We start from the raw sequence: 26,809 nt of genomic DNA on the forward strand, positions 1-26,809 counted from the left end.
CTTTGCTGTTTCGGTCTGTTTTGTTCTGAGTTGGTTCCTAAGCAATCCCTTTCCTCCCTCCGTTCATCTCCCTGCTTTCTGAACCTGCAAGGAGTTAGTTCTTGATGACACAACACACCATTGATATATGATGTGTCATGTCTAGGGCCCAGCCTGCCTCCCATTGCAGTCAATTAGAGCTTTTGCCTTTGCATTCAGGGGCAGTGGGGCCTGCCTGTTTAAACTGTTCTACCCTCTGTAACTATCGCCTGCTTGCTTACATGTACCTGTGATTCCGAGAAGGAAGCAGCACTATCATCCAGTGGCTGGGGCACTAGCCCAGAAGTCAAGAGACCAGATGGAAAATCCTGGCTCCAGTGAAATCAGTGGCAAACCTCCCCCTGGCTTCATTGAACCAAGATTTTAACCTGGATTCTCACCTTGGCTCTGCCACCGACTCACTGTGTGGTCTTGGCCAAGTCACTTCCTCTTTCTGTGCCTCTGTTTCCCTGGACTAATGCTTTCCTCCTTTGGAAGGTGCATGGAGATGTGCAGGTGAAGGGTTCCCGCTAAGCATTACTATTGACTATTGCGGAGTGTGAACTTTCCAGCACACAGCTCGGCAGACCAGAAAGCATTTTGGACCTAAGCAGATTAAATAAAAATTTCAGAGTTAAGATTTGCACTAGCCCCGAAGCCAGCTGTCACCAGAATATCCTCCTGGGGATGGAGAGCAGACAGGCTCTTCCTCCAGCCTCCTCTGGGCCTGCTCCCTCTGTTTATCACCTCATCAGCCCACTGCCTGAAAGCGATCAGTTTTTCCCATCCAGGACAGTTCTCTGCGCTCTGACAGGGTACATCTACACTGCAAATGAAGGTGTGAGCACGGTGGCTGGGCGGACCCGTTCTAGCTTTAATCAAGCTAGCGCAGCTAAGGCTAGACGGTGAAGGCATGGCGGCATGGGCTAGTAACCCAAGTACGTACGCAGGCTGCCGGTACGCAGACAGCTAGCCTCCGCTGATGCCCGTGCTGCCACATCTTGGCGGCTGCTGGTGTGCGCTAGCCAGATCAAAGCTAGCGCGGGTATGCCTAGCCACCCCTGCGCTTCCAGAGACCGCATACCCAGAGTCAACTCCGTGCATCCTGTGCAGTCCTCCAGATGGGCTGAACCACACACCTCTTTCCACACAGCCCTGGGCCTGGGTCAAAATCCAGCTGGGGAGCTGGGTTTGAATTCTGCAACCAGCCCCTAGCTTACCATGGCACAAACTAAACCCCAGCAGCCAACCCGCCCCATATCGACAGCCCAGGGGCCATCTCTACTGACGCCCAGCCGTTTGGAGCCCACTCTGGCTTTCTGCAAGCAGATCACACTGCGCGTCCACTGCAGGTAAGTCCCTGGGGTGTTAAACGGGCCCCTAACCAAGGCAGTCCGCCTTCAGCTTCGACTAACACTTGGCACCTTAGCGGAGGGCTAAGGGGCGGCTGTTCTCATTGCAGCCTCTTTGTTTCTTTAAGGAGCCGGCTGACCTTACACAGATTCGTATCGCTCGACTGTTTTGTAGCTTCCGACAGGAGACAAGGTGTTGCCTTTGATGAATTAATAAATCCTTATGTTGTAGAACTGTTTAAGCGCGTTCGGCTGCTAACATGGTGGGGAGGATTTATTTTTAATGACTATCTGCAACTTCTCAAGAAAGCTCAGCCTGCTGCCATGGCAACCGTTTTTCTGTCTTTGTGGACAATTGAATGTTACAAAGTTAACCCTTTGGCTGCGAGTGGGGAGGGGGGTTCTCCACACTCCGGCTGCGGTGTTAAGACAGTAGATCTGAGCTGGTTTTACTGAAGTACTTTGTTTAAAAAAAAATCCACAGCATTTTATCTAGCAAAGCAAGGTAAAGATTGGAAGGCCTGTACAGTAGCCAGGAGGCCTCTGCTACTGGCTTGGCTACGTACACCCTGAGTGACACTGGGAAAGTCACGTCACCCCTGTGTGCCTCGGTTTCCCTAGGAGTAATAAATCATCTCACTGGGTTGTTGCAACAATTCGTGTTGGCAAAGTGCTTTGAGATCCTCAGACTGAAGCAGCGATTGCCACAAAATAGAGGCTGGTTCGTTCTTGCTGTACAAACGTGTAGCTCCACAATCGAAACAGATTTGGGGGTAGCGGTGAACAGCATTAAAGCATCACTCCCTGGATGTGCGGGGGTGGGGGTTGCGGGCAAAGCAACACTCTATCCACATCTGAAATCGGGGCTAGGTTTGCCTGCAAGCTGGATGGATTGGCACAAATCTTCTTCCTCCCCTTCTCAGTGCCCATGCCGAGCTGGGGCCTGTCTCCCGTCTACCCCAGTGTGGTCATGGGTAAAGCAGTAGGGACGTGACCACTGTGAGTGATACTGGGGCTGGGCATGGTGCCAGGGTGTGGCTGAGTCCCCCCTGCTACTTCTATATTGATGGATAAGCAGGGGTTGTTATTGGAAAACTTCCCTGCACTTTGGGCTAAGCTGGCTCCAACCAGCAAAGCCCAGCTCCAAACCTCTGAAGTATGAAGGCACGGTTTTGCTCTGGGCTTTTACAGCCATAAACTTTCAGTCTGGATCTCAGTGGTTCGGATCCAGGATTTTGATTTGGCCCAGCTCTGATTCTATTGAAGTCACTCCCCCTTCTCCTTGGCAAGGGACCGTCCTGCCATGGCAGGTGAGTAGTCGCAGGCTCATGCCCAGCGCTGAGCCCAGCAGATCAATATTTGTGAGATTGTCTCCCTGCCCTGTTTATTTTAATGCAGCCATGCTGGGGCCAGCCTGCTCCCTGTTTTATGAGGCAGCTAATTACCAGTGATGCTCCTGCAGTGGATACCGGAGGCAAGAAGAGGCTGGTTGATGCACAAAGGGCTTTGAGACAAGAGCCAAGCCCCATGTTGTGAGCTGGACAATTCAATATTACCTGCCCTGATGGAGGCCTGAGGGCCCCATGGGCTAAGTGGGGCACTTGATGTTGTGAACGTAAGAACAGCCATATTGGGTCAGACCAAAGGTCCATCTGGCCCAGTATCCTGTCTTCCAACAGTGGCCAATGCCAGGTGTCCCAGAGGGAATGAACAGAACAGGTAATCACCAAGTGATCCATCCCCTTTGCCCTGTTTCCTTTCTTTTGCATTGGAGACTAAACAGGGCCCGGAAGTAAGGGCTATAAACTGACCAAAGTGTGGCCAGTTGCTTTCCCCAGGCTGGTGATTGAATCCACCAGCCTCTATGATCTCTACCCCAAAGAGTTTATGATTTTAATGCCCTCTCTTGCTATTACCTGTGCCCATGTGCCCCACTGAACCAAAGGCACTTGCAGGGTCAGGGCGTAATATGAAGGAAAAGCAGGCAGGGAAGCACATCATAAAGCTTGGTGTGTATTTTAAGGCTGGGAATGAAACTCAATAGGAGTTGGGCGCCTCACTGTCCGAGGGGATTTTAAAAATCCTGCTCCCAAATCTTCTCTCTGGGAGTGACATGGCAGCCACAGGGCAGCTGTTTGCTTCTGCTTGCTGTAGACATGCTGTTTTTATTTTGTTCGGTGCTAACAGTTACGTCAAAAGGGCTCAGAACAAACTGCAAACGGGGCAAAATGCCCCTGGGGCTCACCATCATCACCAGATTGGCACCGGGAGCCAGTCCAGCTTTCAAAGCTGGCCTTGCCCCATTGGGCTAGTGATATGCATGATGGAAATAGACAGAGGTTAGAAACGTCAGAGGAAATGAACTGGCCATGATGCATAATCCCCTTCTGATTGCAGGGCCACGGCTCAGCGCTGGGAATGGCAGATAGAATGGGGCACCCTAGATACCAAGAAAATGGAGTTGTGCAGAATTTAGTCCAACATCCTGCTTTAGGGCAAACAGGTGATGACTAATTTCTTTTTAACACTACAATGCATTTCCACAAACAAGAGTTCTGAGTGCTGCTTTGGGGCTTGATCCAAAACCAACAAAGTCTCTGGAAGTTGTTGACTTCAATAGAGCTTAGATTAGTCTCGTCTGTAGTCAATAGCTTTGAAACTACTTCCCTATTTTGCACCCAGTAACGTGGTGTTACATAAGGGGTCTGATTCTGAGCTCAGAGAGACAGGTGTAAAATGAAGCTGGCTAAAAAATGCAATGAACATTTTTGGAAATGCTTTGCAAAAAAATTTTGCAATTGTGACTATTTGAGATGCTCTGGCCCCTCGGGTTGGAAAGCTGCAGCCATTTTCCATTAAATATGTTGAAATATTTTTTGGGGGGAAAAGGTGTTTTTGAAAAGTTTTGACATGCTCTAGGTATAAAACTGGAGTAACTTCGGGGGGTGCTGTAGGACCTCAGTGCTCCTGAAAATGTAGCCCCAGCTGTCCCCCAAACAGAACATTTTGGCGTAATACATTTGGGTCAGGAATCCCATAGCTAAAGGTTAACCCAGTATATTATAGTTAGGGCCCTAATAAATTCACAGTCAATTTCATGATCCTAGGGTTTTAAAAATTGTAAATTTCATGATTTCAGCTATTTAAATCTGAAATTTCAGGGTGTTGTACCTGTAGGGGTCCTGACCCAAAAAGGAGCTGTTGCGGGGGTCACAAGGTTATTGTAGGGGGGGTTGTGGTGCTGCTGGCGGGGGCTCTGCCTTCAGAGCTGGGCAGCTGGAGAGCGGTGGCTGCTGGCCAGGAGCCCAGCTCTGAGAGCAGCGTGGAAGTAAGGATGGCCTGGGGTGGTCTTCCCACGCTTCCTTCTGCGCTGCTGCCGTCGGAGCAGGGCGGCCGGCCACCAGCCACTGCTCTGCAGCTGTCCAACTCTAAAGGCAGGGCAGAAGTAAGGGGAGCAGTACTGTGACACCCCCCCACAACTCCCTTTTTGGTCAGGACCCCCAATTTGCGAAACGCTGGTCTCCCCCATGAAGTCTGCATGGTATAGGGTAAAAGCAAACAAAAGACCAGATTTGCTGCGGGGAGACCAGCTTTCACAATCTGTGGCCACAGATTTGGTAGGACCCTAATAACAGCCCAGGAGAAATAATTCTTTGAGAACAATAGAAAGATCCTGGAGCGAGTCACAGAAGCCCTGTTATTGCAAGTGGCGAATTTTGATTGTGGCAAACAGCTGTTTTAAAGAGATGCCGACAACGAGCTTTGGGTCTCACTCTTAAAGGTTTTAGTAAAGGTTTTAGTAAAGGGTTCTTTTATTGTGGGGGCGTTGGTTTGGATTCACGTTCCCCTACAGCGTCAGGCGAGGGGCCCAGAAGGCAGTTTACGTCCAGTGCTCTAGTTGATTGAAATGTCCCCCTAGGTCTGACCAGTCTCTGAACTGCGGTAGCTGTGATGCTTTCACTTGTATGTCTGTTCTCCCCCCCCCCCCCCCCCGCACTGTTTGTATCGCCCTCATCCCCATAGTTATCTGAGCACCTTGTTCAGGGAAGCTCCAGGACTCGCACCTGGCCATGGCTTTGCATTGTGTATTTGGACAGATAGCTATTGTAATGCCTGTGGGCTAGACACTGTTCCAAAGTCAGTTGTGTTTTCTAACAGACCCGTTTTCTAACAGTGAGTTTGAGCCAGGGAGGCTGGTTTGGATTCATGCTGTTTTGGAGGGGCACTGAGCCCTTTCAGTTCCCATGGACTCCAATGAGCCGCACAAGTGCTGATGGCTCTCAGCATCAGGTGCTAGATCAGTACTGCTCAAGTCAATGAGCGACTTGCCTGTTCCATCAGTGGAAGCAGTATCTTGTCTGACTATTGCACTTTGCTACCATCAGTAATGCACCAGGTTTCTGGTGTTGGATCTGCGAAGGGGTGGCTGTTGCTCAGACCCACGGGCTCGGAAGGTGTACAGCTGGGGGTTCCATGCTACAGCCTGAGGGATGATCAGTTTTTTCCATAGTGGAAGGGGCTTGGAAGCCAGATTGTTGCAGGAATTTTTTTTTTTAAATGACTTGAATTCTGAGCCTGTAAAGTTATAGGTCATATTCCCTGAGGGCTAGTGATTTGCACAATCCTGAATGAAGAAAGGGCCTCATGAAACTCTCTGACTCTAGTCTTGGACGATTGAAGAAAAATAAACTCAACAGCGTGTTTGCAGACAATCCGTCTTCCCTCGGCTGACGCTTCCGCTGTTGCCCAAGCTGGCAATTCTTGGAATGATTTTATATTTTCAAATACTACATGCAAAATCTCTGAATATTTCCACTTCCTACACTTTCAAAAAAAAACAAAAACAAAAACCCACGTTTGGAGATTGTTTATGATCTTCTTGGCTCTATGTTGTCATTCATATCTTACAAAAAAGTATGAATTTTGGTCTGACTTGCAATTTTCCATTAATTTAGTTTAAAAAATAAAATAGATTCACACTTCACCACAGACTTCAGAGAGCTTCTACCGAGAGCTGACAAGTGGTTTATAGAGCAAGGGCTGGAAGCAATTTATGATCAGTTTATCTTTGTGTATTTCCCAGGAATAAAATAGCAATTCTCGAATGAAAAAACAAATCCTTGGTGCCTTGCAGATCTATAGCATTTGGATCTCACACCATTTTACTGGCTGGAAGGAGTGGATTTCAAACTAACCTCTGAGGATTCTTTAATTATTCCATTAGGTATAAACTCTCCCTCCCCCTGTAACATTGTACTTGAATTTGCTTCCTCCTAAGCACAGAATGATAAATGGACCTTTGACCTACTTCAGATTAAGTCTGTGTGACAGAACAGCACCCATGCTACCAGTGGGTTTGATCCCGAGACTTTCAGTATTAAAAGCATGTCCCTCCACCACTTGAGCTAAAGCAGTAATTCCATTACCTGGTAGCAGTAGTAAACTCCTGTCCTGTTCTGTGAGGGGGTACATACACAGTCCCACATTCTGCCAGAGTGGGTTACAGATGGTACAGTGTTCTCATGACCTGTTGTGTAAAATTGCTGGGGGTTAAACCTTAGTATAACTCAAGTCAGTGTCAAAACTCCCATGGACTCTGGTGGGACCAGGAGTTGGAATTAAAACAGGCAGGGTGTTTAGACTAACAAGTCAAAGCTTCAACTACATGCATCAAACTCCCCCAAGCAGCATTTCTAAACTAACTTTTCTTTTTGTAAGGAACTAAATTTGTTCTGAGAGAGGGAACATGCACATATCCCTTCTGAAAGAAAACTAATACCAGCCACACTTCTAATGACATTTCTTTGCAAAGTGTTACACTTTTCAAGTTACAAAACTGCTCTCCCTTTGGAATGAAAACACACATTCTTTGACAGTCAGACACTAACATAAATAAGGATACCAGTAAATTAAAATCAAGGTGCAGTAACATGAAACATAAAATGAAAAGGCCAGGCCTACATATAGATAAAATGCAACACAATCCATCTGGAGAATTAGGAGGAGATAATCCACTAAAACATGGCTGGGTTGTCTTAGTGTTTATAAAATGTGTGTATGATAAATAAGAGAGAGAGAGACACACACACACACACACACACACACACACACACACACACAGCTTTGACCCAGCACATGAATCATTCAACGTCTCGCCGATGGTATCATTCTCTGTCTGATAAATGTGTTCCTGTTGAATAAGCAAGAGAATTTTCCCCCTCAGCGTTTCAGGGATACTTCCCCTTAAAAGACAACTGGTGCTGGGATGCTGACAGCTTAACACGTTCAGAGGTTTTGAAGCCTGTAGCACGCAGCTGTTTCTGCCTAGCCAGGTATTTACCCCACATGCATTGAAGTGAAAATCACAGAATTTTCATTCCCTGCCATCGGTCGTTACTCCAAGGCAGTCAAGCGTCATACAAATTCGATTCCATGCAGTATTTTCCAGTATGCAGGAGCCTTTGGCAACCTCTCTGGGCTGTAATGCGGGAAGGATCATTTCTTCTTTAAAACCCTTGCCCAGTCTAAAAGCGAGCTCGCCTCTTACATTACAATATGTGCATCCGCAGGGCCAAATTCGTCCTGGAGGTAACTCCACTAGCATTCCCTGGCGTTACTGCAGGGATGAAGTTGCCTCTGTGAATTTAATGACTCCTAATGAGCAGAGACTGTACACACAATGCCAACCACTGTAGATTGCGAAATGATCAAAGTAAAGCTCTTCTGTAGTTCTACCAGGTTGCTCTAGTTCACTGTGAAAGAAGTTCACTCCTGCTGGGTAAAGTTAATGGTGATTTTCTGTCCAGATGCAATTGTCAAGTCCTAAGAAACCTCATTTATCTAGTGCAAGAGTCTGGCTCCTCTTGTCTATTTTTAATGTCCCTGGAAACTGAGAACATTAGGAAGAGACAGATTTCCCACGAAGCAGTTTGTATGCGGGAGTAGTCAGAGTTGTCAGCACAAAGACGGACACAACCAGGGTTGATTTTTCTGACCTATTCCAAGGTCAGCCTGGCTTCCCTGCCCTGTGAATGAGGTATTTTCCATTGCACTCGCCTACCTAACTGCTGTCAAAGATGGTGAGGTCAAAAGCAGATCTCAGCCAGCGTTGCTGCTGGGATTGGCAATGAATCCGTCGCTGGGGTCGATTCTGTACCAAGGAGAACTCTGTGTTAAGTATGGTAGGGGCATGCGTCATTGGTAAGACAAGCATACAAATGCTAGCATTCCTTCCCTGGGAGAATGGATTTAAAATTCACCCACATGACAAGCTGGAGAGGAAAATAATATTTTTTGAAGAAAGATCTTATAACTTTTCAGTATTACAATAAACAACACACACACACACTGACCCAGCAGTGAGTCTGTGGCATGTTATACAGTACATACAAGGAACACAAAACAAGGTGCACAGAAATGACCTTAGCACTTATGATCAGAGAGGTCATTTTCTATTTAGGCCGTTTTAGGAGTATAAAATATTCCCAAGAACTGGACATCACTCAGCGAGCCAGGGGCTGCAATAATATGTGCATCACTTCAATGGAGACATTGTCCCACAATGTAACTGACAGGAGAGAGTAAAAATGTACAAACCCAAAATATTTCAGCAATAAAAGAAACGTTAAAAGACACATCAGAAGCCTTCAGTTCCTCACTGTGCTAAAATGTACCAGATTTTTCAGTTCTTTGCAAGCTAAATTTATATCCATGAGCAAGTGCCTTTCTGGGTACTGAATCACTGAGCTGCTCTGCATTTCCTCTATAAATTACAGAAGCTGGTTTGAAATTTGCTTGGAAAAGGTGAAGCTTTACATTGAAATTCATGTTGCACTTCCCTCCTCATCGCCCTGCGGTGTTCATTGCTACAATGCGTTCAGACACAAGCAGACACTTATTAATACTAATTACTATTTCTATTGCCGCAGTGCCTAGGAATCCTTGTCCTGGACTAGGACCCCACTGCCCAAGCAATGTGGTTCTGCTCCAAACCGAAGCCCCGGTGCTGCAGCCACTTACAGCAGAGAATTACTCACTTCACGGAAATCTTCCCATGTAATTCTCGGGGTAGGATGTTCAGCAATCACTAAGGATCTGATTCTGTCACAGATTCTAAGACTTGGGCAGGAGCAGCCCCTGGGGCCAGACCAGGGGCCACCGGAGCAGTGGCTGCCAGGGCCACAGACCGGGGCTGGGTGAGCCCCCGGAGCGTAGGCCATGGCTGGGTGACCCCTGGAGGTGCAGGAGCAGCGGTCGAGGCCGCGTCAGCGACCAGGACCAGAGCAACGGCTTCCACAGCAGGAGAGCTAGGTGAAGACCTTTCTTAAGGGAAAAACAAACTCTATATTCTAGTAAAGCACCTTCTCTCCTGGCTGTGTGGTGTGATATAATTTCAAGAAGGAAAATGACCCTTCTGTAAGGAACAAATGCTTTTATCCTGCTCGGCTGATTTTCACGTGGAAAACTAAGGAATGGTGGCATTGTTTGACCTTCTTTCTGCCCAGACCAAAAACATTAAATCCTGAACAAAAAACAGACCTAGAACAAATATTCACACCAAGACTTGTGCTGCTCTTTGGCCTAGACAAGTGGTTTTCAACCTTTCTTCATTTAAGGACCCCTAAAAAAAATGGTGCCTGGCGATGCAGACGGTTTTGGAAATCTTAGGGGGTCTGCAGCACGCAGCACAGGTTGAAAACCACTGTTCTATGGTAATGACAACCTTTCCCGGACCTCTTAGACAGTCTGTGGGCTCCCAAGGGTCCATAGACCACAAGTTGAAAACCACTGGCCTAGAATGAACTAGGCACAAACCAGGAACTAAGAATTACCCATCTATAATCCATCCTGGATCAGTGCCAAAATAGCATTGATAGGCCAAAGGAATTAATGCAGGCCGATATTTTTAAAGATCCTGTACACACAAACCAGGAGGGCAAAGAAAGAATTATTTAGGCCACTGTTAAATGGGGTCCCAGCTTTCTGGTGGCATCATGGAAAGTGGCAACAGGTTACAAGGTATCAGATTGTAAAAAAAAACACATTATTTCGATCACTTTCTTCCTTCTCCTACTTCCACACTGATGCGATTTCAGTAGCTGCTGTCTCCAAAACCGAGAGGGCGAGATTCCACCTGGAAGCAGCAATTCTAGCTGCCCGGATGCTCTGACAGCCTGTGAGCTGCTAGACACTAGACTAATTTGAGGAAGACCAGAGACCGTCTGCAAGCAACGACACACGCTTTCAGAACCCAAGCGGGTCCCTCCCGAGCTATGGTGCTGGACCAGCACACACCTAAGCCCCGTGTTAGTGCAGGAAATGACTTTCAGTGATCGACACTGGCCTCAGGGGTTTGGACACAGAGCCGCTTTGGCTCAGAAGAGCTCATCATCTCCAAGGTGCCATGAAGTCCATTGCCAGCAATGGGCGGGTCAGGTTTGAGTGCAGCAGGTCAGGTACCGAAATCCAGGGGCAGAGTTCAAAACAGTCTCCACTTCCACATCAAAGCCGCCGCTGGGAATGGAAAGACAAGACTCAGCGACCCACGGGATCGCTGCTGGAGCCGGGCACATGACACCAGGCAGGCAAAGTTCCCAGCATGCAGGAGTTCCCCATCCCGCTGACGGATCGGCAGCACGTGACGGCGTCTCAGAGGGCACTCGCAGCCAGGCCGACTTCAGAGATGGCTTAGTTCGTGTTTCCAAATGAGCCCCCTGCCGCCCCCACCAGAGCCTCCGTCACAGTTTGTGGCTCTCCTGGCTCTCCAGCCATTCTCTCCTCAGCTCGGTGATCTCTCTGCCGTACCAGTCGTGGAGCTTGGAGAAACTCACCGTGCCTGGGCACACGGGGCTGTCTGCCGCAGGGCCACAGGTACTGCCTGACGAGGTGCGTCTGCGAGGCGGCAAAGGAGGAGGCTTCACGCGTCCCTCGTGGCTGCTGCCCGCAGCAGTCTTCCCACTCCCTGCATCAGCAAGGCCCCCGGGGACGTCCCCCGCTGGCAGGGTATCCAGGCTCGGAGCGTTATTCCACACCGCACAGCCGTTCTCTTTCAGGGGGGCGCAAGGGGCTGGCGCCATGGGCCGCTCCCGGGGAGGGGGCCGCTCCAGAGCCGGAGACGTGGGGTCCAAGCAGAGAGCCGGCTTGGCTTTCCGGTAAATTGGTGACCTCCTTTGGACGCTGCGGCTGCCAGCCAGGCTCCCCTGCATCTCCTCCAGCTGCTTCTCCAGCTCCTTCACCACCAGCCGCATGTAGTTGAAGCTGGCACGCGACAGGGCCTTGACCCAGGACTCCACGGCAGCCTGGCTCTCGGCCGCCAGGACGTAGGTGCGCGACTTGGCGCAGTCAAACTTGATGGCGAAGGTGAACTCCTCAGCGGCCTCGCAGAGCTCCACGGTGCAGCCCTCCAAGACTATCACGCCCACCGGCTCCCGGCTCTCCCGCTCCTCGAAGTAGAAGAGCATGTTGCCCTTCAGCACGAACCAGCGGCGGTGATAGGCCGTGTTCCGCTCGCCCTTCTTGAAGAGGAAGCCGGCGTTGTCGGCGGGGGAGCCGCAGGTGGCGTAGAACACCAGGCTCCGCTCATTCAGCTTCATGGCGCCGAGGCCTAGAGGGGAAAAAGATTCATATGGGCTCGGGGGCGAGGATCTGCTGGGCTCTCTGAGCTACGCGCAAAGGCCAGGGAGCCCAGGCAGTCCCATCCCAGCAGCTAGAGTGACTCTACTGGCTCGCTGAGGTCCTCACTCAGAGTGCCCAAGTGGGAATGGACTGGAAACGGACAGCAGGGAGTTCAAACCCCTAACACAGGGGCACCGGGGCAATCTCCACGGAGGCCCTACCCATTTACCCTGGCTGCCAGGCACTCCCCACGGGCCGCTCCCCCTTCACAGAGTGGAGGGATTCAGAGCCCAGAGGGGGAACCAGGTAATTGGGCAGCACTGACTTGCCTGCAGAAGGCTCAGGGGAGGAGAGGAACGTTAACAGGAGCAGCCACACTGGGTCAGACGAATGGGCCATTGAGCCCGGTATCCTGTCTCCCGACAGTGGTCAGTGCTACAGGCTTCAGAGGAAATGAACAGAGCAGGGCAGTTATCGAGTGATCCGTGCCCTGTCATCCAGCCCCAGCTTCTGGTAGTCAGAGGTTCAGGGACACCTGGAGCATAGGGCTGCAGCCCTGACCATCTTGGCTAACAGCTGTTGAAAGATCTGTCCTCCCTGCAATGTCACTGCAGAGAGCTTCCTGGGCTGGCTCTGAACTGGGTCCTGGAATGAAGGGGGAGCCAGTGGGGCTGGGGTTGGCTTTGGGGGAGGAGGTGCTGGCTAATCACCCTTCTGACCATCAGTGCCCCTGAGCCACTGCAGAATTATTCCCAGGCGCCGTACGTGTTCACAGTGCTGCCTGGCGGGGGAGCCAGCCCCATGGAGCCCATACACCAGCAGCACCCCAGCAAACCCAGAGCCCCGCCTGGACGGTGACTGCAGGCCTAGCTGGATCACGTCATCCAGCAGGGGGAAGGGGGGTGCAGACATTGTTCAGGCAAGGGGGTGGCATGAAACCAGGCACAGGAGAAGGGCCTGCATTTCCGAGGGGCTCTGTGCCTGCTCTTCCCATTGACTTCAGCTGGAGTTCGAGGGTCTCGGCACCTTTGGGAAAAATCAGACTCAAAGAGAGCAGCCCCAGGAGCAAAGCGCAGGGAGGTGGAAGGAGCTGTGAGCAGGCTGGTGGGGAATAGAAGGAATGAAGCTGCTTTCCTGCTGCCCAGCATAGTGGTACCCAGGAACACAGGATGAAAATGGACTTGAGGGGGCTGAACAATTTAATCCATCTCCAAACACCACTTCTCACAGCACCTTCCATTCCACAAGGCGACAGAACCATTTAAACCCCTGGAATGACATGTATGGGCACTAGGTGGTCCCTGGTAAACAAGGGGTTGACCTCAGCTTAGCTTCCCCCTCTCTTGGCCCCAAGGTTCATGGGAACTGCTATACATTAGCTGCTTGGGGAGCCCAGGGCGAGAATACCTCTGGGAAGAGACGGGGTCACAGAGCTGGAGTGATCTCCATCTGGGGGTCTTAACTTATCAGAAAGGAAAGCGATTTTCTATGCTTGAGGGAGACGCCCTGCTCAGTGCAACTGGCTTCTCCTTTCTTTGTCCACTCCCCAGCTTGCCATCCAGGTCACCTGGCCCTATTTCTGCTCCTGGCTGTTTGCCTTTCCAGTGAGACCCCATTGGATCAGTTTCTCTTTGTTTACTGTCAGTTTCCTTTCTGGTTCTTGGGCCCTTTGGGGGAGGAAAGAGGGGGAGGGGAACCACTGTTTAAAAGATACTTCCAATTTAAAAGAGAGTCCTGTTGATCTCCGCTTTTGTTCAAAGTTGACTTTTACAAAACCAACAATTTTCTGGGTGAATCGAATGCCCTTTTCTTTCTCCCCTCATTGGGCCTGTAATTGGGATCACGTCCCATCTAATGCTGTTTATCACGCATGGCTGAAGAACCATTCCTAAATTACACTTCCCCCTTCTCTCTATAAATACGCTTGAACAATGCAGTGTGCAGCTGGCCTGGCACTGCTCATGGGGTTCCTAGAACCAGTCTATTGCTGCCCGGATCAGCAGGGACCAGGTGGACTCAGGGTGCTGCATACACTGCTGGTATTGGTTACTCCCCCTCAGCCATAGTCAGTCGCATCAAGTCCTATCAGAGCATCCTAGATGCTGCTGTTTTGCAAGCTGAGTGAAGTTATTCCCTAGCAGCTTATCTAGCAACCCAGATGCCTGATCACATTCACAGCTGCTGCAGACGTTGGCCATACCACCTCTGCGTGTTCAGATGTCCTAGCACCACCTCTGTTGGGAAAGAACTGGGAGTCAGACAACCCACGTCAGACAACCCTGCCCACATCTACCACTCACTGAGTGTGTGACTTCACTGTACTGCTCTGTACCAGTGTCCCCATCTGGAAAACAGGGATTGTGCCACCTATCCTGCTTTGAGATCTGTAGCATTGCAAGTACCAGCCATGAGTCAGGAAGCGTCATTCTAAGCATGGCGGTGGTTCCATTGATTTCAGTGGGAACATTTCCGTGCTTTAACGTTTAGCGTATTCTTAAGCGCTTCACTGCAGCCGGAGCACTGCAAAGATGAAGTGCTGCCGGAGCTTCCAAGATTCCAGTGACCCCCTAATGGATGGCTGAAATGGAACGCCAAACAGCCCCCACCATCCCCACAATGGCAAAGACCTGCCACAAGCCTCGGGAACATCTGTAACGTCTCGGGTCACGGCCCAGCTCTGCTCATGCCACTTGGAACGGGAAGGCACTGGAAGCAAATGCTACATCCTCATCCGAGCACCGAGGTGAGCTGCTTTAATCCACGATGCTGGGAAACGCGCTCCCTCCAAAAGCTTCCATGAGCCTTCGATGCAAGTTCCTAAAGAAGCCAATGAGGGACAAGCATCACGCAGGCCTGGATGGAGCGGCATGGACTACTCGAGGAGGTTGAACAGATCTTTCCGAGTTTTCCTTTCTGTTTACAGTGACCTCATTCTGATAGAGGAAGTAAATGCTCTTACAAGGTTTGTGACTAACAACAGCGGTCGCTGGTGACCAAGCTGATAGTGAGGGAGGTTTTCACGTGGTCAGGCTGCTGTCATTGTCCGCAGCAGCCGGTGCAGCACTTGCTGTGAGGAAAGGGCAGCGTTTGTTCCCCAGAGCTCAGTTTGCCCCGTGACTTTCAATAGATCCCTATACGCCACTAGGTCTTCCATTCCCCCCACCCCCAGCCTTTGCAAAGTAAAATAAAATCCTCTATACTGTTGTGTATGTGGACATAACTTCCTCCCCTCCTCCCGCCACCCTTGCTCAGCAGCCGCAGCATAAGGGGTCTATAAATACAACACCGCTGCTAGCTTTTGCTTCCCTAATCATACTGACAGCGCCTCCCCTGCACGGCCCTCAAACCTTTTCAGGCTGATAATTATCAGTAACCATTTTACAGCGGGGGGGGGGTGAACCAGCACCCAAAGATGAAGGCTCAAGTTTTCCAAAGCAGCCATGAATTTTGGGGGCCCAGGTGGGAGCAGCTGGAGGAAGCAGATTGTAGCTGTGACAAAGGGGGCACCCAAACTTGACCCCCCTGGGGTTAGTGACTAGCCCCAAGGAAACGCGGTGAGTCGGTTTCGGAACAAGGCATAGAATCCAGGAGTCCTGACTGTCAGGCCTTTGCTCTGACCACTAGACAGCACTCCTCCCTGAAAGCCCATTGCTGTTTAACTCCAGTCCTAATCTGGTCTGTTTTTTAAGCCCACGACCACAACAAAATCCTTGGAGGTGGACAAGCAATTTCACTCTTAAATCATGTAACAATGGTAAAGATTAATTGCGGCTCCCCCCTTCCCCCCCATTACCTGAAGGTTATTTTTATAATCCCCCAGGAGCCCCATCTTGTGCAGAAGCCAGGTAGGTAGTAACAGGGAATGCTGCAAGCATCTCACCCTCCTCCGTTTCATTCATGAAGCGACTTGGTTGGTTTGTTTGACTTATTCTGAAGGGAAGGGGGCTTTTCTTCGGCTGGAGCCCGGCCCGCACAGCGTGACGAAGCGATGACAAGGAAGTCGGGGGGAGTCTTTACTAGCATCCCATGAAGTGAGCTGTAGCTCACGAAAGCTCATGCTCAAATAAATTGGTTAGTCTCTAAGGTGCCACAGGTACTCCTTTTCTTTTTGCGAATACAGACTAACACGGCTGCTCCTCTGAAACCTTTACCAGAGCACAGGACCGTTCGCCCCTTTGGGGGTTTTTAGTGGCATGAGGTTTTGGCTGGTTTTAAGGGACCCTGAGACAGGCAGCCCCCGATGCACCCTGCAGCGTGTCTCGCAGCCGGCGTGTTTCCTGCAGGGCAGGCAGGGTCCTTGCTTCCCGTGGACTCGTGGGGGAATTGGGCGGTCCCCCCCCCCCCCCAGCCGGCCAGGCATGGGGCAAGTGAGCTAGCACCAGCCCCCCCGGGAAAGTGACTTAGCTCCCCGGGGGTGCTGGAGTCACACGGGCGTGGGGAAGGGGCTCTGCTCCAGGCCAGCCAGGGGGGTGGTGGCTCCTGCTGGGCCCCCGGCATCGTCCGCGCAGGAAGGCAGCCAGCTCGGATGCTGGGCAGGGGAACAACCCTGGTGGCCCCCAACGCTGGAGACTCCCGGGCTCAAGTCCGCCCCGCAGAGCCCAGCCCGGCCGGGCTGCGCCAGGCAGCTTCTCGGAGCGGGCCCATCCCCGTGGCCTCCAGTCCCGCGCTAGCTCGGCCCCTAGGGGCGGGGACGGGCCGGAGACCGGCCTGTCCCCTGCAGCCTCCCGCCTGGCCGGGCTCTGCCCGCGCCCCGGCTCCCAGCTCGGGCCCCCCCGGCGGCGGCTGCCAGGCTCCATCCCGCCCCCCGGTCTTACTTCTGCGCGCCCCTGCCTGCGCCCGGCTCCTTTGTTCCCTCCGCGCCGCTCCTGCCTCCCCCGGCTCCGGGGCTGGGGCCGGGGCCGGCTCCGGGGCTGGGGCCGGCTCCTCCTCCGCGGGCTGTGGCCGCCGGCCACCAGCCGCTCTTAAAGAGCCAGCCCAGCCCGCACACCCGCCTCCCGAGCCATCGCGGGACGGGGGGGCGGGGGGGGCGGGCGTGTCTACACGGCCTCGGAAACCTGGCCTCACACCGCTGGGAGCCCAACCCCCCTGCCGGCCACACGCAAAGGTGCCTGATCCCGGTCTGCAAGTACCGGGGACCCCGAGTCCTGCGGAGACTGGGGGCCAAGCCCCCTCATTGTGCAGTGTGGACGCAGCTCAAGCCCCAGAGCCCAGTCACAAGGTCTGTGCAGCAGGGGGAGGCCCCCTTAGCAAAGCAGGGAGACCTGGGGCCAGCAGTCCTAAGCCCAGGTTGACCATGCAGTAGGGCATACCCTCAACCAGGGGTATGTGTAGCCCTGAGGGTTCGCTGCGGTCTTCTGGGGGGTACTCAAACCCTCTAGATCAGTGTTTCTCCACCTGGCAGTCGTGAACCCCATGGGGGTTGCGGGATGGGTTTAGGGGGATTGCAAGTGCAGGGCCGGCGTGAGGACGTGGCAAGCAGGGCAATTGTCTGGGGGCTCGTTAAGCTGAGTTCCGGGCTTCAGCCCTGGGTGGCAGGGCTCAGGCTTTAGATAAGGCTCACAAGTGAAACGCAGGCTCTGGTATCACACTGAAATGTAAGTACAATATATTCCAATGGTTTGATGATTATATGGTAGAAATGAGAACATCCGCAATTTTTCAGCCTCCTGAAAGGGTACAGTAGTCTGGAAAGGTTGAGAGCCACTGCCCTAAGGGATTAGCGGCGAACCGATGGCCACACGGTACAGGTCAGAACATTAATGCTTCTGGGTGAAATTGCTATTGCAGGATATTATTATTAGTCATATTACTGGAGTACCAGCCATGGACCCTGTTGTGCTGGGCACTGTACAAACACGGAGCAGAGTCCCTGCCCCAAAGAGCTTCCAATCCAAGTATAATACAAGAGACAACAGATGGATATGGACTGGACCGGACGAGGAAACAGCAAGACAATATTCAATTAGTTCCAGTCCTGGTCCTTAACTTCAAGGTGCTGGGCCCAAAAATAACTAGGGCTCTGGATGAAGCCGAGGGGCGACAGCTCCACTCCTGGGGCTCTGTGAAAAGCTTTACAACCAGGCTAATTGCTCTCCATTTGAGGTGCCCTTCTTTGGCCTGCCTTCTCTGACGCAGGTACCGAGCAACGTGTGTATCAAAACATGCCTGTCAAAACAAGCTATTCTACTGCACAGACTTCTCTCCCTGGGGAAAGGATGAAAGGACAAAGACCATGGGACAGGTGCTAGGCCCAGATATTCCGGTCAGCCTGGTATACGGGCCTGTATAGACTAGAATATTGGTCAGCATGGGAGACAGTGTACTCGCAGCTGCAATAACAGGCCCAGCTGAGATTGGTGCCCCATTGTCTTAGCTCTATGTAAGAGACAGTCCCCACCCCAAAAAGTGAACAGTCTAGAAAGACTAGATTTATTATCCCTATTTTACACAATGACTTGCCCAAAGTCATGCAGGAACTAGACATGACAAAACTGGGACTAGAACCCAGATCTTCCCTTGTCCCTGCACGGAGTTTCACGAATACATGACCGGTCACTGACAGGCATGAGCACAGGAGATGAATTTGGGAATGGTTATTGTTAAATGTTTATGCTGCCGCAGCTAGTGGAAACGCTTCAAATCTGATCATGGTGGTGCTGTATAAACACACACAAACACCTGGCCCTTGCCCCAAACAGTCTTCAGTCGAACAAGGCTTGGTCCTTTGAAGCCAGTGGGAATAGTGGGTTGTTTGAAGCTAAGCACGTGTTTAAGTGTTTGCAGGCTCAGGGCCTGGGTCTAGCAGTGGACTGCGCAGATTGTGTGTATCTCCTTGTCCACGCTTTCAAGAGGACACAGCGAGTGCCCACCATTTGAACGTACTGGTGCTATCAGTATTTCATTGTGGCTTGATTCCTTATATAGAGCATTGATTGAGTGACGTTATACATAGCACAAGAGCCTGACAAATCTAGTGACTGCATTATCCTTCTTAGGATAGCGTCACTGTATGTAGACATTATCGCGTCTTTCACAAGACCAGAATCCTTTTGTGGGCCCACCACCAGAACATAATTTGCAATCAAACAATTAATAACATGAAAATGAAGCCTTCCTCCTCACCCACATAAAAAGGCAATTCGCAACCACTAAAGCCTATGATGATGTACGCCAGTGGTCTCCAAACTTTTTGGCTCACACACCCCCAGGGTGACCTGCCGCAGGCGTGCCACCGACGGAGGAAGACCGGAAGACCTGCCGCAGGCGGGCCGCCAGAGGGGAGCACCAGCCGTGGACGTGCAGAGCGGCCGCTGAAGAAAAAAAATGGTGGAGTGCCATCTGGCAATGCTACTGATGCCACGCACCCCCTGGCATCATCTTGCGCACCCCAGTTTGGAGACCACTGATGTGCGGTATAATGCACATGACTGCAGCCAAGAGGTGGCCACTGAGCCAAGGGTGAATTTGGTCCCGGAGAGTATTACAAGTTATGCAAGTGTATAGGAATCAAAAGGCCCCCTGTAGACAAGTGCACGTAACTTTGTATGTAGGTTTTTCTTTGTAGGTCAGTGTTTTCTCAGGAGAGTTGGTTGACCCAGTTTTCTGTCAAAAACTACAATTTTGTCAAAATCTAAATGTTTGGCAGGAACGTGTTGCTTTGGCTCAAAATTTTGATGGGAAAAAAGTCGAACCGAATCGTGTAAGAACATCAGAATGGCCATACTAGGACAGACCACTGGTCCCAGAGTCTAGTATCCTCTCTGCTGACAGTGGCCAGTGCCAGATGCTTCAGAGGGAATGAACAGAACAGGGCAATTATCGAGTGATCCATCCCCTGTCATCCAGCCCCAGCTCCTGGACTTTCTGATTTTGTTTCAATAATGGCAAAACATTTTGATAAGGTAAAAATATTTTATTTTCATTAATTTTGGTTTGACTTTCATATTAAAATATGTGTTTTAATATTAAATATATGAATGTTTTGATGGTCTTGAATGGGAATTTTTTTGAATGTTCATTCTGTGGGAAATTTTGGCTTTTTATTCTACTTAATTCTGGCTTGTTGTTCTAATTTGGAATGAAAACAGAAATTACATTTCCCCCCCAGCCCCAAGGTTCAGTGCCGCAACACAGCTGTTGGTTTCCTTGGCAGCTAGACCCGTTCCCCTCTGGAATGGAGAACAGGTTTTGAAAGAGCAGCGAATCAGCCCTAGTTTTTATCTTCTCTCAGAACAGGCTCTGATTGCACGGTCTGCTAGACTCTCCTGCATCGTTCTGTACCCATCTTTCCAGTTCTGCACAGAGTGGCCTCGGCTAGTCGAGAGCCATGGGAGGATGCTTTAAAAATCCCTTTCATGGGAGTTCAGTTGCTCACCAGACTAGCCCTGCAATGCAAGCTGATTCTACCCACCTTGGAGACCTGGTTGTGCAAACAGGCCCCTTCCATGCATTGACTGCTAAGGGCTGAGTGTAAAGTTGTTAACGCGTGTGTGCAGGCTCAGGGATATGTGTTGCATGCCAAGTATAAGCCACCCAAAACATTATTGTTGCTGCTTATTTCCTACATGCTAATGCCAGGCTGGGCACCGTTTGAGCTGCAATGATCAAGGCAGCCCCTGCTCTGCAGAATCATAGAATCTCAGGGTTGGAAGGGACCTCAGGAGGTCATCTAGTCCAACCCCCTCCCTGCTCAAAGCAGGACCAATCCCCAGTTTTTGCCCAGATCCCTAAATGGCCCCCTCAAGGATTGAGCTCACAACCCTGGGTTTAGCAGGCCAATGCTCAAACCACTGAGCTATCCCTTCCCCCCTGAGAGCCATGGAGAGGGAGAAATGAAGTGCTGCGAGCCCCCCCAGGAAAGAGTTACAGGCGGTGGGGGAAAGCAGATGAAGTCAACCACAGGCCTCAACAGGAGGTGGATCGGCCCCCCGGCCTGCTGACTGCATGAGGAGCCTTCATCTCACTTGGCAAAGGGCTGCTTGTGGCCAGAGAATGCAGCCCACTCCTCCAGGTGCCCTCAGAAGGGGAGTAGTGCAGTGTTTAGCCTATTCCCTAAGGGCCTGATCCTGCAAAGAGCTGAGGGGAATGAGGGGGCTCTGCCCAGTGGCTCACAGGATGGGGCACTGGGCCCAGAGGCCTGATCTAAATACACAGTCGAACTAAAGGTGTAAACTTATTGATACAAGCTGGTTTGAAACCAGTTTAAGCATCTCTGCTCAGGGCTGTGTGCTAAATCGGGGCTGGGGCAACATGGGTATGTATGTAGATGAGGCCTTAGCCGGAATCCAGTGTTGCTTAATTGCCTTGGTTAGCATTGTGAGCCACACCCACAGCAGTGCCAGGCACTATAAACCTTCCTTCCCCATAGCAGGGTGACATGAGCCATATAAACATGCACAGTTATTAGTGTAGGCAGCTGTGTGGGTTGTAAACTGAGCTGTGCCCTGTTGTCACTGAGCCCAGACGAGGGCCATCTCAGTGGAACAGGAAAAACCTAACACCAAGGAAGGTAAACAATCAGGCGGATCCCTCTGTGAAGTAATTAAAGGCAGCCAGCTGCTGTCCTGCTCACTAGTTAGTTAAGAGGGTTTCCTCTTTAATCCGGATTTACCTATTGTTCTTATTCTCATGGCTTCCCATCGCCCTCCTCCAGCTGGAGTTGTGTAGGGAAGGAAATTTCACTCAACACCTGTTTGTTACACAGGCCCCATTTGTCCTGCTTACTCGGCCTCCTGGAACGTTGTGACAATCCCTGAGTTACATCTGGCCTGAATGGGTCACTGATCTGATTCACACCTCAGGAATGACTCCACTGAAACCACTAGTTAACCTATGGTAAAACTGGTGTGATGGAGAACAGAACCAGGGGAATCTCTAAAGCTGCACATATGACTTCTGTGTATGCCCGCGCGCATCAGCGCCTTTCTGTGTTTGCTGGGCTAACCCCGCACTTACTACTTCTGAATCCATTTCCTACAGGAAACACAAGTCTGCTCATGAAGCTAAGGGAAAACCTCACCAGTACAGCAATCTCTGAGTGAGAGGCATTCACTCTTTGGGACTAAACTGTCCACCCGCGCGCTCTTTCCAAACCAGGACTCTGATTAGTACTGCAAGTAGTTCAGAGCCCAAATTTTGATTTGTGGCCTCCCTATTCCAGTGGATAGTCAACACTGCCCAGATGAGTGAGAACCCCACCTAATGAAATAGTCTCTAGTCCACGGGGGGAAATCTAGGAGCCAGGGGACCACGAGTTCGAGGCTCACCTCTTCTGCTCGCTGCTGTTTATAGTTCTGAGCCCTTCACAGCCCTTCTTATGGAGCAAGGCCTCTAACCCGGCCCTTAAGAAGCAGGCAAGTATAATTTCCCTCTCATTTTACAGAGAAGTTAACTGAAACATTGCACTGGGTCATTACAAGGTCACTGGGAATAGAAACCAGGCTTCTAATATGCCTGCCTGAGGTCTCATTCAGGCTGAATGTGCCAAATCTATATGGTTGGCGAGCCTGGCTGTAACCACTAGGTAACACTGCCATCTGAGACAGCAGTAGAGGCCAGAAGTCCTGATCCCTAATATTCTAGTGCTGTCTCGCAAATAGTTATGCAACCCTCTGGCAAAGAATGTGCCACAGGATCCTCGAGTGGCTGGCCCGTATACAGAGCAAACAGTTACTTGTTAGCTCACAGGGTAGAGTGCTGTTCTGTGGAGCTAAAGGACCAATGGCCCAGCTCCTTAATGGAAGTTAGGTGCCTATTGAAATTAATGAGAATTAGGTGCCTAAATACCTTTGGATCTGAGCCAAAGTTCAAACCCTTCTTATGACCCAGGGGAGGATGCACCTGATGGACTTCATTATTGTTCCCCCCCCCCCGAGTTTTATTTTTCTAATGTTTTTTGAATCTTACCACTCGGAATAATATAACAGGGGAGAATCTCCTAAACACCACCCTTTCTAGCTACAAACCATTATCTGTCAATGGTGGCATGAGGGGGCCACAAAATACAGGGGTTCCACATTTCAGCCGTTTGGCCTGCAGTGACCATACCAGACACTCTCTGGCATGATCCCCAAACTCCTCTTAGTCTCAGTGGGCATTAGGAATGTGGACAGAATGCAAGACGAGGCCCTATTCAGTAGTATATTGTGAAAATCCTTCTGCTGTGTGTACTGGGATTTTTGAATGTGCGGAGATTGAGTGTGAATTTGTTATCCAGTCTGGTGACAGCCAGGTAAACAAAGGATAAGAATTTCAAAGCCAATATAAAAACTTTTGTCAAACGCTGATATACATTTATTAGAAAACTAATTCTCTTTTATTATCCAGCACAATACTAAAAATATCCACTAGATGGCAACAGAAACTCACTTTTATGTTTGTGGCAGCATTCCTTTCTTACATGTAGGAATTTTAGGTAATTCCTGGGTTCTGGCCTGCACCATCTCCCCTGCTGTTCTAGTCTGGGGTTCCCATTTTGGCACCAGATGCTATTTAAATGAATCCTCTGAGCCAAGGATTTCAACATGCTTCTCCTATAGTGATTAGGTCCCACAGTACCCTTTGTGCAGCCAGTGAGTGTGAATCTCTCTATTTTCCAGATGGGGGAAACTGAGGCACAGAGCAGTGAAGTGACTTTCCCGAGATCACACAGCAAGTCAGCAGCAGGGCCAGAAGACAAGCCCAGACTCCCAGAACCCCGCAGTAACCATGACCCCCTCCCCCCCAAAAAAACTAAATGAGATATTACCAAAGGTGTAATGGGCATAGAACTTAAACAGTGCTCTCCTGGTTCAAAGCAGTTTGCAACTGCTACCCTTCCCCCACTCTGCCTTCTTGCCCTGTGTCTCCCACAGACACCTGTGCCTTTTTGCACACTGCCCCATGTGCTTGCCATGCCCTCCCTATTTCAGTCCAGCAAACCCCAGTCTCCTTTTATCCCAATGGCTCCTGCAGACTCACTGCAGTCTAGACATCCCACAAGAAGTGAGTCAATAAAACGAAGGGTGATTTATATAGGATGCCAGCCATTCACTCTTCTTGGCTTCCCAGTTCACCCTGGCTACTCTGAGATACCAGCTTCTTTGGGGCAGAGACTGTCTACTCCTAACTAACTACTCCGAAACCTCTAATTAATCATTAAACAGCATGCATCAGTAGCTCTCCAAACCTTTTAACCCAGGTAGCCATGAGTTCACTGAGACCCCCTTATCATTTCTTTAGGAACCAGTCTTCCTAGTTACAAGAGCAGCACTGAAGCCTTTAGAAAAACGTTCAGAGAACGAGGCATCTGCTCAAACAATCGGACGGGACGCCCTGGCACCTGGGCTGGGAGGGCGTCGCCCTTTATTCTTAGACAAATCCTAGGTGGAGGCATTTTACAGAGGTTTTCCTGGTGCACTCCGGAGGCGCGTGGGCCTGGCCCAGCTGCAGAGCTAGTCGCAGTGATGTTTAACATTCCTTACAGGAAGTCACTTCCCAGGAGCACCAGAACAAACGAAGAATCTTAGCTAAAAATAAACACTGGCTTAACCCACTAACGGAATGGCTGTGCTGCCCGTGTGGAGTGATCGGGCACATATGGGACACGTCGTGACTCCAACTGACATCACGCAACAACTGCAACAGACCGAGGATAATACCATATAGGGCCTGCTACGACATGAACTCCGAGGCCGTCAGACACTTCTGCTACCTGCACTCGGCCTGAACCTGCATCTGGCTGCAGACCCAGTAGTCCCAGTGATGGCAGTGGGAGCTTTGCCCTATATTTAGGGCTGAGTTGGTGCGGACAAGGAGTTCCCCTGCAACAGGAAAAAGGCAATTGAAAGAACTCTTAGTCTGTGTTTTATAGAGATGGTTACCAGTATGTCTGGAGGTAAATATCTGTTACGTACTCAGGTTTTAGGGGTGGTATTATATACAGGTAACAATGGAGGGATTTGGTGTGTATTGTTCCGTTATTACTATTTGTCTTATGGTTGCACTGGGGTCCCGCCGTGCTAAGAACTGTGCATCTACCCAGTAAGAGACAGTCCCTGCCTGCTGAGCTTATATCTAACTAGACACAACAGCCAAAGGAAGGATTGTGATCTCTTTTTTTACAGCTGGGGCATTGAAGCACAACAATATTAAGAGATTTGCCTAAGGTCACCCAGGAAGTCTGTGGCAGAGACAGGAATTGCCTCCCCCCCAGGATCCCAGCACTTCAGCTTCCCAAGACATAAGAATGTCATCAGCTGTACATAGGAAGGTACTCAAGCCATTTAGTGTGGAATTACAATACACAAGCAAAAAGAAAAGGAGGACTTGTGGCACCTTAGAGACTAACCAATTTATCTGAGCATGAGCTTTCGTGAGCTACAGCTCAGCTCATGCTCAAATAAATTGGTTAGTCTCTAAGGTGCCACAAGTACTCCTTTTCTTTTTGCGAATACAGACTAACACGGCTGTTACTCTGAAATACACAAGCAGACAGGCAGAGGCCGGTGGTCAGCAGGGGTAGCTGCAGTTGCTTGTAGGGTTAGGTACTGTGATAGGTGAACAGGTGTTTTCTACCCAGGCAGGTTTTAAAGGAAGCTTCAAAATCTTTTGTGCATCAGGTTGTCGAGTGTCAGTGAGAGCACCAGCCACTGCGTACACAGTTCTGCTCTAGAAGAAGGGAAAACCATTCGTTCCCCCAGCGTTTCTGATTCTTCACAGCCTAGGTGTGAGTGTAAAACATCAAAGAAAGGGCCCTAGCCTGGTATTTTTGCACACACAGGCCTTGCAGCGAAGCCAGTGGGAGTTGTGACTGGGCCAGAAGTGACTGCACAGACCAACCACGTTTCACTCTGTAGGCAAATAAGCGTTTTCCTGTCATTTTGGATGGCTCAGTAGATTATGTGTCTGAGGGCCAGTGATGCAGCCCTTAATTCTCTGGGACAATCATCCCATTGACCAGTCTCAAACTGAAGTTACACCTAATGCTTCTTCCCTTTGCTTCCAAGACAGCAAAGACTGCTGGTAATGGAGTCCATCCCTCCTCTTGAGGACAGGCTTGATCACAGAGAAAGGCATGGTGATTGCATTTTTTTATCCTGATCCCCTTTTCAAACACAGCTAAGGGGAAAACAAGGCAACACTCTCTGCTATGATCAATATTCTTTGGGTTTGGGTAAAGCCCCTTAGCTTGCCTCTGGCAGCGGGATTATGTCATTTAACAACAATGGAAGGACAAAAACAAGAAGAAAAGGTCTCCAAGAATTCCCAAGTGTATAAATAGCTTTCCTGAAAGCAGGAGAAACTCCCCCTTGTGCACTAACACAATGAGCTGCAGGACGGGACAGGCTTTTCATAGAATCTCAGGGTTGGAAGGGACCTCAGGAGGTCATCTAGTCCAGCCCCCTGCTCGAAGCAGGGCCAATCCCCCGTTTTGGCCCCAGATCCCTAAATGGCCCCCTCAAGGATTGAGCTCACAACCCTGGGTTTAGCAGGCCACTGCTCAAACCACTGAGCTATCCCTCTCCCCCAAGGAGCTGAAAACGTCCCTGGCGATAAAAAAGTGGGTGGGTGGGTGGGGGACAACAGAAAATCTATAGTACACCAATAAATCTATAATATACCAATAAATACTCAACAGCACCTTCCCTCCAAGGTCTCACAGTGCTTCCCAAGCAGAATTCGCGATCCCTCCTCCCAAACCTCTCTCTCCTGCTGAGCGTGCAAATGGCAGCTGAACACCGAATTGCCGCCGGAGACTGCGAAGCCCGCGATCTCATGTCTTTTGTTTCTTTGGCTCTTCTTTCCCTTCCCAGCGGCTGACTTTGTTCTGGGGTAAGTCACCCCCA

At 50.4% G+C, this 26,809-nt stretch overlaps 1 protein-coding gene across 2 annotated transcripts; it reads right to left on the reverse strand.

The window, feature by feature from the left end:
- Positions 1-6,351: 6,351 nt before the first annotated feature.
- On the reverse strand, positions 6,352-26,768 carry PHETA1 (PH domain containing endocytic trafficking adaptor 1). Of its 2 annotated transcripts, none has more exons than XM_084649132.1 (2): positions 26,605-26,768; positions 6,352-11,973 (listed from the first exon to the last, which is right to left on the reverse strand). In XM_084649132.1, exons 1-2 carry the CDS (start codon positions 26,738-26,740, stop codon positions 11,108-11,110), a joined length of 1,002 nt encoding a protein of 333 aa, XP_084505258.1. In that variant the 5' UTR covers positions 26,741-26,768; the 3' UTR covers positions 6,352-11,107. The 2 variants fall into 2 exon arrangements, with proteins under 2 accessions (XP_084505258.1, XP_084505259.1); XM_084649133.1 differs by lacking the exon at positions 26,605-26,768 and adding an exon at positions 16,799-17,013.
- Positions 26,769-26,809: the final 41 nt, after the last annotated feature.

This window comes from Lepidochelys olivacea (assembly GCF_965140295.1).
Source record: "Lepidochelys olivacea isolate rLepOli2 genome assembly, chromosome: 15".
In the NCBI taxonomy this organism is placed as follows: domain Eukaryota; kingdom Metazoa; phylum Chordata; order Testudines; family Cheloniidae; genus Lepidochelys; species Lepidochelys olivacea.

Excerpts from the sequence above, each read along its gene's own strand:
- PHETA1 (XM_084649132.1), bottom strand. The coding sequence starts at position 26,740 with ATGAGATCGCGGGCTTCGCAGTCTCCGGCGGCAATTCGGTGTTCAGCT. Across the intron at positions 11,974-26,604 it reads TGTGAGACCTTGGAGGGAAG|GCCTCGGCGCCATGAAGCTG; the intron begins GTGCTGTTGAGT and ends TTTCCCCTCTAG.